General features: G+C 49.8%; 1 protein-coding gene and 1 long non-coding RNA gene across 4 annotated transcripts in view; one reads left to right on the forward strand and one right to left on the reverse strand.

The window, feature by feature from the left end:
• LOC114228973 (uncharacterized) overlaps positions 1–16,234 on the reverse strand; it is a 331,688-nt gene that overhangs the window by 175,479 nt on the left and 139,975 nt on the right. The gene's annotated exons all lie outside the window — the stretch shown is intronic.
• Positions 1–16,234, forward strand: part of ADCY8 (adenylate cyclase 8) — a 141,830-nt gene that overhangs the window by 50,654 nt on the left and 74,942 nt on the right. Inside the window, exons 4-5 of the mRNA XM_008159467.3 lie at positions 6,715–6,826; positions 13,921–14,048. Of these exons, the coding sequence (XP_008157689.2) occupies positions 6,715–6,826; positions 13,921–14,048 (240 nt within the window). The remainder of the gene's footprint in view (positions 1–6,714; positions 6,827–13,920; positions 14,049–16,234) is intronic.

Below are 16,234 nucleotides of genomic sequence, written 5' to 3' on the forward strand. Positions count from 1 at the left end.
GCAGAGCAGCTTTAGAATCCCAATTCCACCTCCCTTGTGCATGAGCTCGGGGAGTTACAGACATGAATCTCAGATCTTTTTCCATAAAATGGGCAGTTTCTATATATCTTGCAGGGAGTCAAGGTCTATAGAAAGCATAGGACAGGGATGAAGATATAGTAGAGCACTGGGCATATTGTACATTGTTTTAGACGTGGTTTCCAGTGGCCACCAAAAAGAACCCAACCTTGACTGATTTAAAAGAAGTTCGTGAATGGCTACATGGCGGCTCCAGAGGAATTGGGAGGGACAGAAGGGTGGTCTCAGGAACAATCTGGAATAAAGAAGCAGAGCGGAGCACAAGGCCAGTGAGCACCCGCTTCCACTGTTTCCGAAGAGCTCATTCCCTGGCCTCGCCCAGCGGTCACCTCTGCAGTGCCTCAGCGCCCCAGGATCTGGATACGGCTGCCTTTGCCCTGCCCCCACTCCTTAACCTCCCCCACCCACCCCAACCCCACCCACCCCGCCTCTTTGCAGCTCAAGGTAAAGCCTGGGGCTGGTGTGGCCCACTGGCAGAGCCCCGTCACTGGCAAGAAGAGACTGGGAAACAAACAGCTGGCATGTCCAGCGTGGACAGCAGCAGCATTGCCTTCCCACCCAACACCACAGGGCGGGATTCCCCAGGCGGAGGGGGAAGTTCACACTTGGCTCTGAAAACGCCAGTCTTCCTTCTCAGTCCCCGCCGCTTCCCACCTCTGTAGGGGAGGAGGAAGAACACTGTCCCCGCACCAGCACGTCCGGCCGCCCTGCACTCATTTCGAAGCAAGGCCAGCAGAGGGCGCGGTCCTAACAGCTCCCTGTAGCGGCAGAGCCTGTAGAGGCGGTCCTCTGGGTCGCATTCAGGAGTGGAGCGACCCTGCCTCTGACCCCTGAGCCTGCAAAGGGCCCCTCGTCACTCAGCAGCTTTGGTGAGAGGCACACACCCCCCAGATCTGGGAGTCCGTCCCAGGGATCACGGGACTCATCATTGCCAATTCTACAGCGACAGGTTCCGGGCAGTACCTATCATTGAGATACAGTGCGGGCTCTATTGTTACAGTGAGCGAAGGTGCCAAGGGAGCCTGAGGCGAGGAAGCCCTGTGTGGGCGGGGGGGGGGGGCGGCGGGGGGGCGGTGAGAGGTGGGGGGTGCAGGTGGGTAGAGATCCCTTTCAAAAGGGATGGTTCTTATTTGCCTCAGTTAAAACTGAGTCAGCCAAGGGAAGCGGACAGGAAACCAGGCAGAGGGGGCAGCACAAGACGGGGGCCTACAGATATGCCTGGACCTGGATATAAAAGATGCGCATTATCTGTTAACGTAAAGACGCTGCGGAGAGGGAGCGTCTCTGAAATCATTTCCAAATCTGTCCTTCTCTCCATGGCCACCGCCCGGTTCATTGCCTCCCGACAGTAGGGTGTACAGGAGGCACCACGCCATGCCTGGGGACATCCGTGGGCCCAGGGGACGGGGAGCCTGTGGACCAGGCTCTCATCCGGAACACTGTCTGGATATAAAAGATGCGCATTATCTGTTAACGAAAAAGAGGGAAAACGTCACTATAGGACACATTATGAGAGTGCCTGTCACCATGGAGAGAAAGATGGGGGGAAACTAACCTTAATTAAGAAAAAAAAATGGAGAAAATACACAAGCCGGCTCACCCACACCCACAGACCGGGGACCCTCAAGTGCAAGAAACGGCACCTCTGGCCTTCTCTCTGCACTAATCAATTCCAGTGCGTCCTTCTGTCCAGAATAACGGAAGCTATTTCCGCCCCCTCCATCCACCCATTTATTTCAAACCACTGAACTGAGGTCTGATGCTCCGAGACCCTTTCCTGGGAGTTCACAACACACTCAATCAAAACTGAGTTCACTGCCCACATCTCTCGTAGCAAAGGAGCCCTTTGTAAGGGGAGGAGAGTCTAGAGACCCCACTGCCGCCCAGGGCCCTCCCAGCCCTTCCCTGAGGCAGCTCCCACGGGTTCTGGGGAGATGAACTCACCCCGGGGCGGCGGGCCTCTGCAGCCCACGGCCAGGCTGCGGGTGCTAAATTAAGACCAGAGATGGAAGAGGCAGAGGAGGGCCGTCCTTGGCCTGTGTCTGAGAACAAAGTCGGACCGGCTGCTCCGCCCGTTCCCCAGCCCCCGGCGCACACCCGCTGCGGAGAGGGAGCGTCTCTGAAATCATTTCCAAATCTGTCCCTCTCTCCATGGCCACCGCCCGGTTCATTGCCTCCCGACAGTAGGGTGTACAGGAGGCACCACGCCACGCCTGGGGACATCCGTGGGCCCCGGGGACGGGGAGCCTGCGGACCAGGCTCTCATCCGGAACACTGTCTGTGAGCCACGGCCCCTACAAGACACTGGCTGCCTCCTTTCGTCTCTCTGGGTTTACTTCCCAATCCAAAGCATGAGCTGTCTGAAAGGGTCCCAGCATTTCGACTCAGGCTGATTTCGTCTGTACACAGCTGAGATGTCTGAGAGACCCCGGGCATGGGGCTTTGTACTGGAAGCTTTTTTGGCTTCCAGCCTCATCTGCCCAATTCCATTCCTCTTTCCTGTCTCTCCCCCCCCCCCCACCCCCGCCCATACATGTAAGACACTTCTCATATTAGTTAGGCCCTGCTGTCCGCTGTAACACAGAACCTCCCAGTTTTGATCATTGAAACTCCATAGACTCTAGTCGCTCAGCTGTCCACTGCTAATATTCCTGGTGGGTGGGTGATTCAGGCACAGAGGCCCCCCATTTTATAGCTGTGCCATCCCCTGGCATTCAGCTCTCGGAGGGGAAAGAGCAGAAGAGGCCCACCTTGGCTGATAAATGACAAGGATCACTTCTGCTCGATGCCACTGATGAGCCCTGATGGCATGGCTCCACCCAGCTACAAGATGGCACAGAGTCCCTGGCTGGGCCGTCTTTGCTAGGGCAGGGAGGCGTGGATTTGGGGGACAGTAGCTTCTCTGCCAGGCCTCTCTCCCCGCTTTCCTCCAGCCCAGCCCATGCCACGTGGTTTGCACATCCTCAGTCCACCCACTTTGGGCTGTTTATTTCCCGCCAGGCCTGCCAGCGTGCGCATGCGTGGCCACGTTCACCCTGCAGACTCGAGTTTCATGGACAAGCGAAATGGAATTGAATGAGCCCAGAAAACCAGTTGCCTCTCGAGGCCTGCCTGTGTGGCAATCTATTAAACCCCCGCTGGTCCCCAAAACTTCCCACAGCTGCTATGTATCCTCTCCTTATTGAGGACCGTGGCGTGATTCATAGGTTGTCTTCTGACAGTAGGCCTGCCGAGTAGCTTTCATCTTTGCATTATTGTCAAGAAAGTGGAAGCTCCGAGGGATGAGATGCGTTTCCCTGGAACACACCGCTAGGAAGACGAATCTACACAGTGTTCCTAATGATTCTCGTGGCTTCTGCTAAAGCCTCCTTGAAGACTCTATTTGCAGAGCGACTGTTAGGTAACATCGCTTATTTTTAGCCAAATAAACAACTTATATAACCAAATTAGAGTTGGAAATTAATACGGTCCCGTCAGTATATTCCAAATGCGTATCTTGGAAGGTTACAAATTTATTCTTAGAAACAAAAGGCCCCGCCTTGAGCCCAGCACGTGGGGGCAGCAGAATGAGCAAGGCAGTGAGAGCCAGGGCCCGGCTTCAGCTTCTGGTCTTCCCTTCAACTCACTCACTCTTAGTGCACGCGTGACTCAAGCCCGCGCTTCTCGGACTTGACTGCGCACAAGAGTCACCTGAGGCTCTTGTTACGTCAGATGTGACCCAGCGGGTCTGGGTGGGGCCTGACAGTCTGCATGTCTGACCAGAGCCCAGGAGAGGCCGGTGGGGGCTGTGACCACACTCTGAGGAAGGAGGTCCTGACTCTGCTCATGTCTGTTGATGCAACTCAGAAAACAGGTCATGAGTCTTAACATATGATGGACTCTTGAAGGACAAGCCGGATTTTAATAAGTAGCAACAGGAAAGAAAGCTATGCCTGGGAGCAGGTGCGCTGCACAGACGCAGGTGGATAGAGCATGGTGTTGTCAGAAGACCAAGAGGGATTTGATGATATTGGAACACTGAGCACATGTGAACACGTTTATGACTCTGTTCTCAGGGGATCCATTTCTTCTTTCAATAGGCTGCTGCATGGCCCGGCCGGCGTGGCTCAGAGGTTGAGCGTCGACCTATGAACCAGGAGCTCATGGTTCAATTCCCAGTCAGGGCACGTGCCCGGGTTGCGGGCTCGATCCCCAGTGTGAGGCATGCAGGAGGCAGCTAGATCCATGATTCTCTCTCATCATTAATGTTTCTCTCTCTCTCTCTCTCCCTCTCTCTTCCTCTCTGAAATCAATAAAAATACTAAAAAATAAAATTAAATTAAATTAAAAATAGGCTGCATGCTCCACAAGGGCTGTGACGGTACTTCCTGCTCACCACTGTATCTCCAGTGCCTGGCACACAGTAGTCATTCAGTTAACCAGCTGCTAAATGAATGAATAAGTGAATGAACCACTTTTGCCATAGATCAGAGGTGGGGAACCTTTTTCCTGCCAACGGCCATTTGGATATTGATAACATTATTCCCAGGCCATATAAAATTATCAACTTAAAAATTAGCCTGCTATATCTGGTCAAACGTGTAATTAACTAACTCCTAATGCCTCGGCAGGGCCAGACCACGTGGTTTCTCAGGCCTTATCTGGCCCGCGGGCTGGACGTTCCCACCCTGCCATAGACAGATGGATAGTGACAGTTTTGGATGGGTGGACCTATAAAGTGAGTGGTTGGACTACATGATCTACAGGCCCTTGCACTTCCCACCTTCAAAGCCACTGTAGTGATAAAAAGTACAGATTCCAGAGCCAGGCCTCCTGGTTCACTCCCAGCTTTCCGTGTCTGTGGGCAAGTACTCAGGCCTCAGTTTTCTTATCTATAAAATGGAGGTGATCATAATAGGCCCTGCTGCGTAGACTGTTATGAGGAATGAATGAGTTAATACAGTAGAAATCTTAGATCAGATTCCAGTTCACAGTTATTGCCAGTGTTGCTGCTACTACTGTTTCAGGCTTGTGTCCACAGTTAGGAATGCTTTTAGCAGCAAATCCTATCTAATAAAAGAGTACTATGCAGATTGATCATCACTGCAACACACAATATAGCTGCCCTCATGTGGTCAAAGATCCTGCCCCCATGTGGACACAAGATGGCCACCACAAGATGGCCAGCAGAAGAGGGCAGTTGGGAGGCACCCGGCCTGCAAGGGAGGGCAGTTGAGAGGGACCAGGCTTGCAAGGGAGGGCAGTTGGAGGTGATCAACCCTGCAGGAGAGGGCAGTTAGGGGTAACCAGGCTGGCAGAGGAGGGAAGTTGGGGGCAAATAGGCTGGCAGCAGAGTGGTTAGGGGGTGATCAGGCTGGCAGGCAGAAGTGGTTAGGGGCAATCAGGAAGGCAGGTAGGCAAGCAGTTGGGAGCCAGAAGTCCTGGATTGTGAGACGGATGTCCAACTGCCCGTTTAGGCCCGATCCCAAGGATCGGGCCTAAACAGGCAGTTGGACATCCCTTGAGGGGTCCCAGATTGGAGAGGGTACAGGCTGGGCTGAGGGACAACCCCCCTCCGTGCACGAATTTCGTGCACCGGGCCTCTAGTAACAAATAATCCAGGTAATGGTCATAGTCTTTGCTACCTCTGATACCTGTCTCTTCTCTCCTCTCCTCCTTCTCTTTTCCCCTCCTCCTTCTCCTCCTCCTCCTTCATCCCCCTCCTCCTCCTCCTCTTCCTCCTCCTCCTTCTCATTCAGCCTCCACCCCAACTTCTTCTTCTTTCTTTTCTCTCCCTCTCCCTCTCCCTCTCCCTCCCTCCCTCCCATTCCATTAAGCTGACAATCCCAGCTCTGCAACATGCTCCAATAGAATGTTGGACAAGCCTCCTTGCCCATCTGAGCCTGTTTGCTCATCTTCACAAAGGAGACAATAATGCTTCCCCACCCCCCACCCCCGACCCCGGGTAACTGGGTCAATGAACAAAGACCATGTGTTGCATTTAGAAGGCTTTCGAGGACTGCCCCTTCCCTGATTTCCCTTTTCCCTTGTGCAAAACCAGATGCATAGACTAAAATCTCACCTCAGTGAAAGCCTTAGTCCTGGAAAGTTTTAGGTATTAATTATTCAGCCTGAGGCTGCCCAGGTTTGCACCTAGTCCCATAATTTTTTTCAAAATAGCCTACCTCTATTTGTCCGCAATTCGGGGTTTATTGAGTACATGCCATTGGGCTGGAGAAAATGAGGTTCTGCGTTCTTTTTCTCCCCGTGTCGATTTTGCTCTGTGTCCATTTGCTCTGCGTTGCTGCTCATTGTGAAAATATAGAAATAATTCATAAAGCTTCGTTTGGCTTCGCCCCACACACTGATCTGTTCCTGGTGACCAATGTCCTTCTGGAGAGTGTTTGCCTTGCCCACACTGCAGGGCTTTGCACGGGAAGAAGGGCTTTCCGTTGCCCCCTCATCCCTCCTGAACTCCTGGGTGCACTGTCTCAGCTGGGATGTCTGTGAATACGGAGACATGCTCCCGACTCCCATGGCAGGGAGAGCGAACCTCCCAGACCACGGCTGATTTCTCTGCTGATGTCGATGTGTGTCCCGGATGATTTAAAATATTAATGCGCTTTCTCCCCACCCCACCCCTTCCCTGTTGTCTAGTATTCTTTTTGCAGATGTTAAAGGATTTACCAACCTCTCCACGACCTTGTCCGCTCAGGAGCTGGTCAGGATGCTCAACGAGCTCTTTGCCCGATTCGATCGCCTGGCCCACGTGAGTTGAATTTAATTCCCTGCTCGTGTCTGGCGGGAGTGAGGACTGCATGTGAATTAGGGGAGGACTCAGCCTTCACCGCCAAATGTCATTACTGTTCTGCATCCTGCCCCCAGGCATGGCCCCCTGATCCTCACACATTCTGGGGATCAGTGTTAGTTACTCACAGGTCTTGGATGGGGGATTTGACAGATCAATCTTCCCAGTGGAGAGACAGCTGGTTGAGTGACAATTAAACCAAGTCCTTTTGATCCGCTTCCACTCCAGCATCATGTCCCCCGGAGTGGCCAGGTGCCACCCCGCCGCAGCCCTGGTTTGTGCAGAGGTGGCCGCCTGCCGTTTCCCAGCCGACCCGGCCATCGGGACTGAATTCGCCTGTTCTCAAGAAACAGTAGTCCACTGGGCCCCACTGTGCTTGACCTTACTTAAGAGCTTTGCTGTGTTAGCCAACGAGACACCACCTTTATTTTCAGTTAGCTGATCAGAGCTCAAATAGCAAACAGGTTAAAAGAGATGACCATTTGCCATCGAAACACAGATTCCTGGTCCTAAAGCCACTTGAGTTAAGGAGGGTGAGTTACTTCATCCTTCTTTGTAAATGGTGTGCATCACAGCCAACCTCACAGGCTGGTGGGAGTTCCATGAAACCACATCAAGAGGGAGTGCATTCTCGGGGCGCTGAAAATGTCCTGTTTTGGCTGCCTCGCCCCAACAGAGAGCCGTTCATACTGGAATCTGAGCACCGCTAGGGGTTGTGCGTGGGGCTCTGCGCTGGGCGTGTGGGAATGGCTAAAGCACACGCCTTCCCTTCCCAGAGTTAAGCCCAGCTGGGGCTACATAAAGAGGCAAGCAATGCACAACGTGGTGTGTGCAAAGGTACCTCTGGGTGACCCGGGACTGCAGAGGCAACACAGAACCCATGGGTCAGAGATTTCCAGGAGAAAGTGGCACTCAGGCTGAGTCTTAAAAATGAGAGAACAACGTAAGAGAACACTGTCCAGCAATGAAAAGGAACAAGCCTCCAGTACATGCCAGAACATCACTGAGTCTCGAATGCGATATGACAGGCGAAAGAAGCCAACCCGATATACAGATGACGCACCCCTGAAATCTATATAATTTTATTAATGATATCACCCCAATAAATTCAATAAAAAATAAAATAAAGTTTAAAAAAAAGAAGCCAGACACAAAAAGCTAAACATCTTATGATTCCTCACATAAGCCACTCTAGGAAAGTCAAAATTACAGGGACAGAGAAGAGCTGAGTGGTTGCCAAGTGGAGGGTGTGGACTGACTGCAGGGAAGCATGGGGGGGTGTGATTTGGGGGTGATGTGGGTGCTCTATATGTGAGTAGGGCTCTTCACATTTAGCGAAAGGGTGAATGTTACTGTATTTAAATTATATCTATTAGCGAGGTGAAGAAGATAGGGGCTGTCAGCCGGGAGAATGAAAATAAAGATGCTAGCTACTCAGAAACCAGAAGAGATTCAGCAATGCCGGAGGGAGAGGGGTGAGGTGCGCTACACAGACAGGCAGGGACCCACCAAAAACCCGCAGAGGAGCCTGCAGCTCCCGGGCAATGTTAACGAGGGCACTAACTGGGCGCACAGGAGGTGGAGACTGAGGTCTCTCCTAATACAAGAGCTGGGTTTACCTGAAGGGCTGGGACCTGGGAGGTGGGGGAGAATATATACCATCTTTTGATTGTTGCATCAATGGGGGCTGGTGTGTTACACATAAATCATTGAGATATTCATACTATGGTCGTGGGAGGTGGGGGAGAATATATACCATCTTTTGATTGTTGCATCAATGGGGGCTGGTGTGTTACACATAAATCATTCTACTTCATACTATGGTCGTGAATATCTCTGCTCAGAGACGCTAAGATGGACAGAAATGACCCTCCCACGAGGACAGACAACTGTGACCAAGGTTAATTTTTAGTGTCACAATAGACCCCGCTGACTCAGGGAAAGGGTTGCGCAGTAACAGTTAATGCAAGCTGTTCAACCAACATTTATTGACAACGTACCACGTGCCAGGGAACGTGCAGGACTCCGGGCAGGCAACACCAGTCCCTGCCCTCAGGGAGCTCCGAGTCTGGTAAGGGAGATGGACCAGCCCGTGATGACTGCAGGCCAGTGCGGTGCGAGCAGTGACAGGCACAGGGTGGTGGGCGAAGGGAAGCCCAGCCAGATGCTGGGCGGGCTGGGGTGATGGCGGTGGCGATCCAGCAGCACCCGGAGAAGAGGGCCTGTGCACACTGGGGCTTGAGAAAGAGGAAGAGCTTTGCTGGCATCAGATGAGAGGAGGAGGCGCCTTCTAGGCTGAGCCATGGGGCAAAGGCAGGGGCGTGTGAAAATGCAACGCTGTGCTACTGGCCTGGGAGCTGTAAGGAGCTCCAGATTGTTAGAGCGTGAAGGGCAAGGGCGATGCAGTGAGAGGTGAGCCTGAGGGCATGGTGTGACATTTGAGGGAGCGTGGAGTTTGTCTTGGTGCCAGGACAACTGTCCACACGGTGGGGGAAGGGGAGCAAATGAAGGTACATGGCCCAATGATCCCCACTGGGCACAAGATTCTGTAGTCCACCTTTTGGGGTATTACTCTTATTGAAAGGTTTTTTTTAAAAAAAAACACATATCAAATTAAGCACAGATAGATGATGGAGTAAAATTATTATTAATTTTGATAAGATTATTAAATATTCATAAAATGCCCTTTTTAATGCATTGTGCTGAGTGTTTTCCCTGGCTTACCTAACTTAGTTCTCACAGCAAGCCTACAAGGCAGTGTCTTTATTATTCCCATTTTAAAGGAACAAGTGACTGAGCCGCAAAGAAGTAAAATAATGTGCCCAAAAGCACCGGTAGGTGATGCATCTGGGACCCAGACCAAGGCCAGGTGCTTCCATAGTAATACCTATATTCTTCATTACTAATGTGGATGGGGAGGGGCAGATAGGAACTACTTTATTTTGCAAAAGGATCAGGCATTTTAGGGGGTGGAACAGGAGACCTCAGAGATGGGTTGCTGCCTCTGCAGGGTGGCTTGAAGAGTGAGGCCGGACTTGAACATTCCTTGTGCAAATCCCATCTCTGCATCTCATTTCCTATCAAAGGTGTGAGGAAGGACAAGTGGAACAACACTGTGACATGCTCCTTCACACACGGGCTGCTCCAAATAAGGACTCGGTGCCCATTAGCGCTCATCAACGCCTAGTCTACCCGCCCCGGGTGCATCAGTACCTGCTGCCCTAGGACCGTGGACGGCAAACTGCGGCTCGCGAGCCACATGCGGCTCTTTGGCCTCTTGAGTGTGGCTCTTCCACAAAAGACCACGGCCTGGGCGAGTCTGTTTTGAAGAAGTGGCGTTAGAAGAAGTTTAAGTTTAAAAAATGTGGCTCTCAAAAGAAATTTCAATCGTTGTACTGTTGGTATTTGGTTCTGTTGACTAATGAGTTTGCCGACCACGGCCCTAGGAGACCTCGGGAGAAAAGTTAAAGTGTCTCTGCCAGGGAAAACAAGTCTACTCAGGAAGGAGAAGCCCCGCTGTAAATGCTTTACCCCACGACCTGCCCCTTGAGCATCTTTTAGCACCAAATCCCATGCCTTTGTAATGCCCTTTCTCTCCTGGCCATGAGTCTTTGCTTTAGATTTCCCTTATGTTGCACATCAGAGAGAACCCATCTCCCATGCAAATGGCACACACTGGACCTGTTTACTCACTGCATTATTAAGATGCAGGGGAAACCTCAAAACCTCCTGTTAGAAATCCTCTCAGTGTGATCGAGTTCCTCAGTTTCCCCGTGGTTAGGGCTGCTCAGAACCGAGCACTGTGACCCTTGACCCTTTGGCAAACTCCCATTTTAGGGGGTTTGGTCTCTGTCACTTTTGATTTTCGATCTTTTTGTAAAATAAAGTAGTTCCTACCTGCCCCTCCCCATCCAAATTAGGAATGAAGAATATGTATATCATTAGGAAGTCTTTAAAATTGTAAAGCAAAAAACATATTTATTTGTTAACATGATTGACCTTAATACAGTTTAAGCCTTTCTTAAAATGACTGACAAAACTGGAAGAACCTAAACTGCTATTATTAAAGAACAAATCGAACCCAATGGAAAGCTAATCAACAGATTAAAATCAAGGAGAGAGCTGTTTCTGTACTGACATCGAAAGCATTTCAAGATATTTGTTGCATGAAAAAAAGCATGTCTCAGATCTATAGACACGGATTGATAAATCTATGGCTAAGAGCATGAAAACTAGTCATACATGATCATGGAACTGTATCTGTGAAAACACAGCAGCCTCAGAGGAGCGGAAGGAAACCAGGTTCCCAGGTGTGGTGGGCCTGAGGGCTAGGGCTGCGCAAGGGACTTACCACAACCTCATTGTTACCGGGACAATCTAGTCATCTGTTATTTCTGTAATCACAACGAGATAACGTCATGTTCTCTAACACAACTATTTTAAGTGCATTAACTGCACCAGTGTTTTTGTTCCGAGAATCTTCTCTTTTTATTTTTTATTGATTTTTTTTCTCTGATTACAAAAAGCAATGCTGTTCCTTATATAAAATTCAAACACCAAAGATATAGACAACATAGGAAGTAGACATCCCTGTCGTCCGACCCCTGCCCAACCATAGAACCATCTTTGATAGTTGGGTGTGTAGATCTCCTAAGTTTTATCTACACAAATGGTTTCATACATCCTCTGGGTTTCCCAAGATTTTTATCATATCAAAGCCATCGAGGTGGGAGGAAAAGGATCAGATTAAGACCAACTCAATAAAATCTGCAAGAAGACCCTCACCCGACTTTATTTTTCCTCTTCAATATCAAAGCAACCTGGAACTTAATCGGGACTTTACAAAGCCATTTCGGATAAAAGGAAGTTGCTTGGCTAATACTGTCAAGTCACCTGACAGCTCATAGGAATTGATCAGAAAAATGTGTCTGCAAATTGACAGATAAGAAGACAGGCCTTCCACGCATTACACGCATGAAAGAGTGAGTGCGGCTGTGGAAGGCTGACTTGAGCATGTTGGTCTCCCCGGGGGGTCCCGGAACCAATGCCCTGCAGTTACCAAGGAATGGCTGTAGGGAGTTAGGTTTGGGTGAGTCAAAAGTTTATGTGGATTTTTGACTGTGTGTCCCTAAATCCCACATTGTTCAGGAATCAAGACACACACACACACACACACACACACACACACACACAAATATAGCAATAGAGTGAGTTTTTATAATGTTAATTTAATTTAGGCAAAGAATTTTCATTTATTCTAGGAATATCTTTTTTTTTTTAATAAAGCAATGGCGTAGTCGATGGTGGTTGAGTTGTCATTTTGGTTTGTTGATGGATTTTTCATATTTCCTTGGCAAATACAAAATTGAGCCCTCTAGCCATCCGTCTGGCCCTCTGGTTTTTTAGTAACTGTCCCATGGACTCCATTAATCTGGAAACTGCCAGGCCTAGTGGGCGAAGGGCTCCATCCTGGCCCGGAAGCTGTCGGGGTCTCAGAGGAAGCAGAGGAAGGGCCTGGGTGCCCCTGACTGGCCAGAACTCTTCGGTGGCTCTTTTGCAAAATTAGCAGCACGGAAGCAGCCCACAGCCAGGAACCACAGGCTCCTAAGAATAACCGTGGAAGGCTGTGCGTGCCCTCGGAGTTCTGAATGTGGCATCTGTGCCTATTTGGGAGGGTTGGCAAGACCCTGGAGATCGGATCCAGACTGGAAGCACCAGAGCCGGTTCCGAGTCTCTTCTCCTTGTCTGACGCTTGCTTTTCACTGGGAGAGGGCTGAGTACGCCCTACATATCCTTTTATCCATGCTTTTAAGTGCATTCATTTGTTACCGAAACGTAACGGCCTAACTCCTGATGAGATTAGGAGGCCAGCACAGTGCTTTACAGCCCGGCTATACAAGGGCCTCCATGGCGCTGCTGGCACCTCAGCTCCCCTTTCTCTGCAACTCCCCTCCCCCTGCCCTTGGGCCCCACCGCATAAGGAGGGCCTCTTACCCACAAAGCATAGACCCATGCTCCTGGGGCTTCAGGTCTAGAAGGTATCTCAGGGTCATTCAGTTTCACCCATCTACCCAAGGAAACCAAAAGGGAGTCATCTGCCCTATGTCACAGGTAAGAGAGGTGAAGGACTGGCACAGGGGTCCAAGTCCTCATCAGAGACAGGCCACATTAATTCAGTGCCCCCTCCGCTGGGCCCTGCACTCAGTCTTTCCATGTTAATCCTCACAGGTATGATGCGACAGGTCCTATTCTTGTTCCCACTTTACAGATGAGGCAACTGAGGCTCAGAGGTTAAGCAATTTAACTAAAGACACGGGAAAGACGTAGGCTGTCTGGGCTCTTAACCCCGAGCAGTGTGACTCCTCGGCCAATGCTCTCAGCCCCTATGCCACAACATTCAGTCAGTTCCTGCTCAGTACTGAAGTTTGCACCTTTTCTTTGGGGCTTGTTATGTTTTGAAGCTTTGTAAGAATCATGTGTTCAAGACGTGAAGCCACCAAACAACTGTGTCCTGCTTCTAAGACACAGTTAGCCCCAGTTCTTAAGGTGCCAGTAACCTACATGGGAAGAGACTCAACATAGACTTGACAGAGTGGGGATCTCTAAATGATTTATGATTGTAAGTGCTGGTGGTTGAGCTGAAGACTGCTAAAGCCCGTTAATTCAGAGGCTCGGCGAGAGAAGAAAGACAGCACTGGGGGTAGGATTCCTAGGGGAACACAGAACACGCAGGTTGAATGCCCGCTCTTCACCAGGCCTGTCCACGTGAGGGTGTTCAGATCAGAAAGCTAATGCCTGACAGCCCTGAAATACGGTGCTGAATCTGTCAAGGTCAATATCCAGGGTCTTCCCATGTCTCCACTCTACCTCTGAGCCTTCAAACCTCTACTTAGGGTAACGCCTCATTCCCTAGGAAGATAGCGGAGGTACAATGCAAAGGTGGGTCCCTGGCCCAGGGTGCAGACCACCTGACCTTGCTTCCCTCCTTCCAAGCCGCTCTGGAGCACTGACCCACCTGCTGACTGAGTCCTTTCCTCTCCATCTGTTCCTTCCAGGAGCATCACTGTCTTCGCATCAAGATCCTGGGGGACTGCTACTACTGCGTCTCCGGACTTCCTGAGCCCCGCCAGGACCACGCCCACTGCTGCGTGGAAATGGGCCTCAGCATGATCAAAACCATCAGGTAATTCAGGATCTCCCCCATAATGCCAGGCCTTCGAGGCGCATGACAGGAGAGACAAACACTCCATCTATCCTTGGCGGTAGATTGCATGCATGTTGAAAGGTGACGCCCTGATTTGTTTCGTGAACACTGCGTACCCATTGCTTCTCCCAGATGAACCTAGTAGTTTCAGGATGTTCGATTTATACCTCACTTTCCATTGTCTGTGCAACAAATTTGCATTACCAACGTCCTCGTGGGGATACAGCAAGGAACAAGATGAGCGGAACGCTCGTCTTCAGGGAGGTTACGGAGCCGTGGGAGGGACGAGCACAGAGGCAATTTCAAGATGGAACAATAAGCTCTGTGACGAAGCAAATCCAGGATGCTTGTGGGGATTAAAGAAGGAACAGCTCATTTCAATCCTGGGCGCTGGAGAAGGCTCTGCAGAGCAGAATGTCTGAGCTGTTTCCTGAAAAGTGAGTAGACATTGGCCAGATCCTGAGGGTGCATGACAGCCTGGAAGACAGAACTGACAGGTGCAGAGATCAGGACCTGGAACCTGGGAGGAACGGGTAGCGGCAGGTGCACTGCAGGCGGGAGCAGCAAGGGGCCGCAAGGCCTTCAGGGCCATTGAGGGGCTGGACCTCATCCTATGGCCAATAGGAAATCATTTAAGGGCCATCCCGGGGTGGGCCTCATGGGTGTGCAACGGCAGAACTCCCCAGAGTTTGTTTTTAACTTTTTTCATTTTAGTTTTTCTTTAGTATTCAGGTATAACTGACAAATAAAATTACACATATTCGAAGGGCACAATGTGATGATTTGATACACGCATAACACTGTGAAATGACTATCGCAATCAAGCTAATCAATATCCATTACTTCCCATGGTTATCTTTCCCTCTTCCTTTTTAAAAGAGATCTACTCATCTCCTCTCTTAGCAAATTACCAGTATACACTGAAGTATGATTAAGTATAATCACCCTGCCATACATCCAATCCCCAGAACTTATTTTTATCTTATAACTAAAAGTTTGTACCTTTGACCAACGTCTCCTCCCTTCCTCACCTTCGTGCCCAGAAACCACCTTCCCACTCTGTTCCTATGAGTGCAACCTTTTTTTAAAAAAAATTCACATATCCAGTATTTGTTTTTCTCTATCTGGCTTATTTCACTTAGTACAATGCCTCCCAGGTTCATCCATGTTGACACAGTAACAGGATTCCCTTCTTTTTTAAGGCTGAGTAATATTTCATCATGTATTTATTTTATGACCTTCATTATCTAACCATCCACATCTTCTTTATCTCTTCATGCACAAACTTTCCATAGAACTTCGTATGTTGAGCTTAAGCAATAGGTATGCTGCAGAGATGGCATTGCGGGAGAAATGAACAATGATGATCAGAATTCTTTAAGATAATTAGAGCACTGTCATTTATCTTTCTGAAGAGGATCTTGTCCCTCCTGGCCATTTTCTCTGATCCGCCGTCTCCTTTCTGAAGTTCTGGAGTGGGACAGTGAGAAATGAGATTTGGATAGGTTGAAATGACTCAGGGCTTTCTCTCATTGATACATAATAAAAAGTGCTGCTTTTACTCCTTTGGAATAAGACAATTCAGTGGGATACTTTTCAAGCTGCATGAGTCAGAGTCTATTAATACTCCAACATCTCCTTGACTATACTGTAGGGGACTTGAGGTCCAGCATTAATTCTCCCAGTTAACAATACAGCGGGGTGCAGGGGGAAAAAGCAGGAGCTCTGGGTTTGGGTGAGCCTTGGTTGCAACTGGCTCAGCCTTCTAGAGTTTCCACTCTCTGGTCAGGCCTTGTACTCTCGGGAATGCCTGGCAGACAATATTTGCACACGAATGTGTGTGCAAGAGAATCCCAGTGATGTCGCTCTATCAAATAATTAACCATCTTAACCAACTATTACTTAGAAGGGATGCAATTTTTTATCCAGCCCAAAAGGCACTTATTTCTGCCAGAAAACTCTGCAGAAGACGTAGAGTCTGGAACCATGTGTAGCATTATACTGCACGGGTTGTAATGTAATGTCATTGTCAATAACCCATTTGAGGACTGGTTTCCCCAGACCAGATGGCCACCTGTGTAATTGTCATCACAGATGGATCCCTGTGGAGGTACTGTCTCCACCCTGTCAGGGTCTGTCCTAGTCCCTCTTTCTGGCCTTTCCTC

The sequence above is a fragment of the Eptesicus fuscus genome, chromosome 19 (genome assembly GCF_027574615.1).
Source record: "Eptesicus fuscus isolate TK198812 chromosome 19, DD_ASM_mEF_20220401, whole genome shotgun sequence".
NCBI lineage: Eukaryota > Metazoa > Chordata > Mammalia > Chiroptera > Vespertilionidae > Eptesicus > Eptesicus fuscus.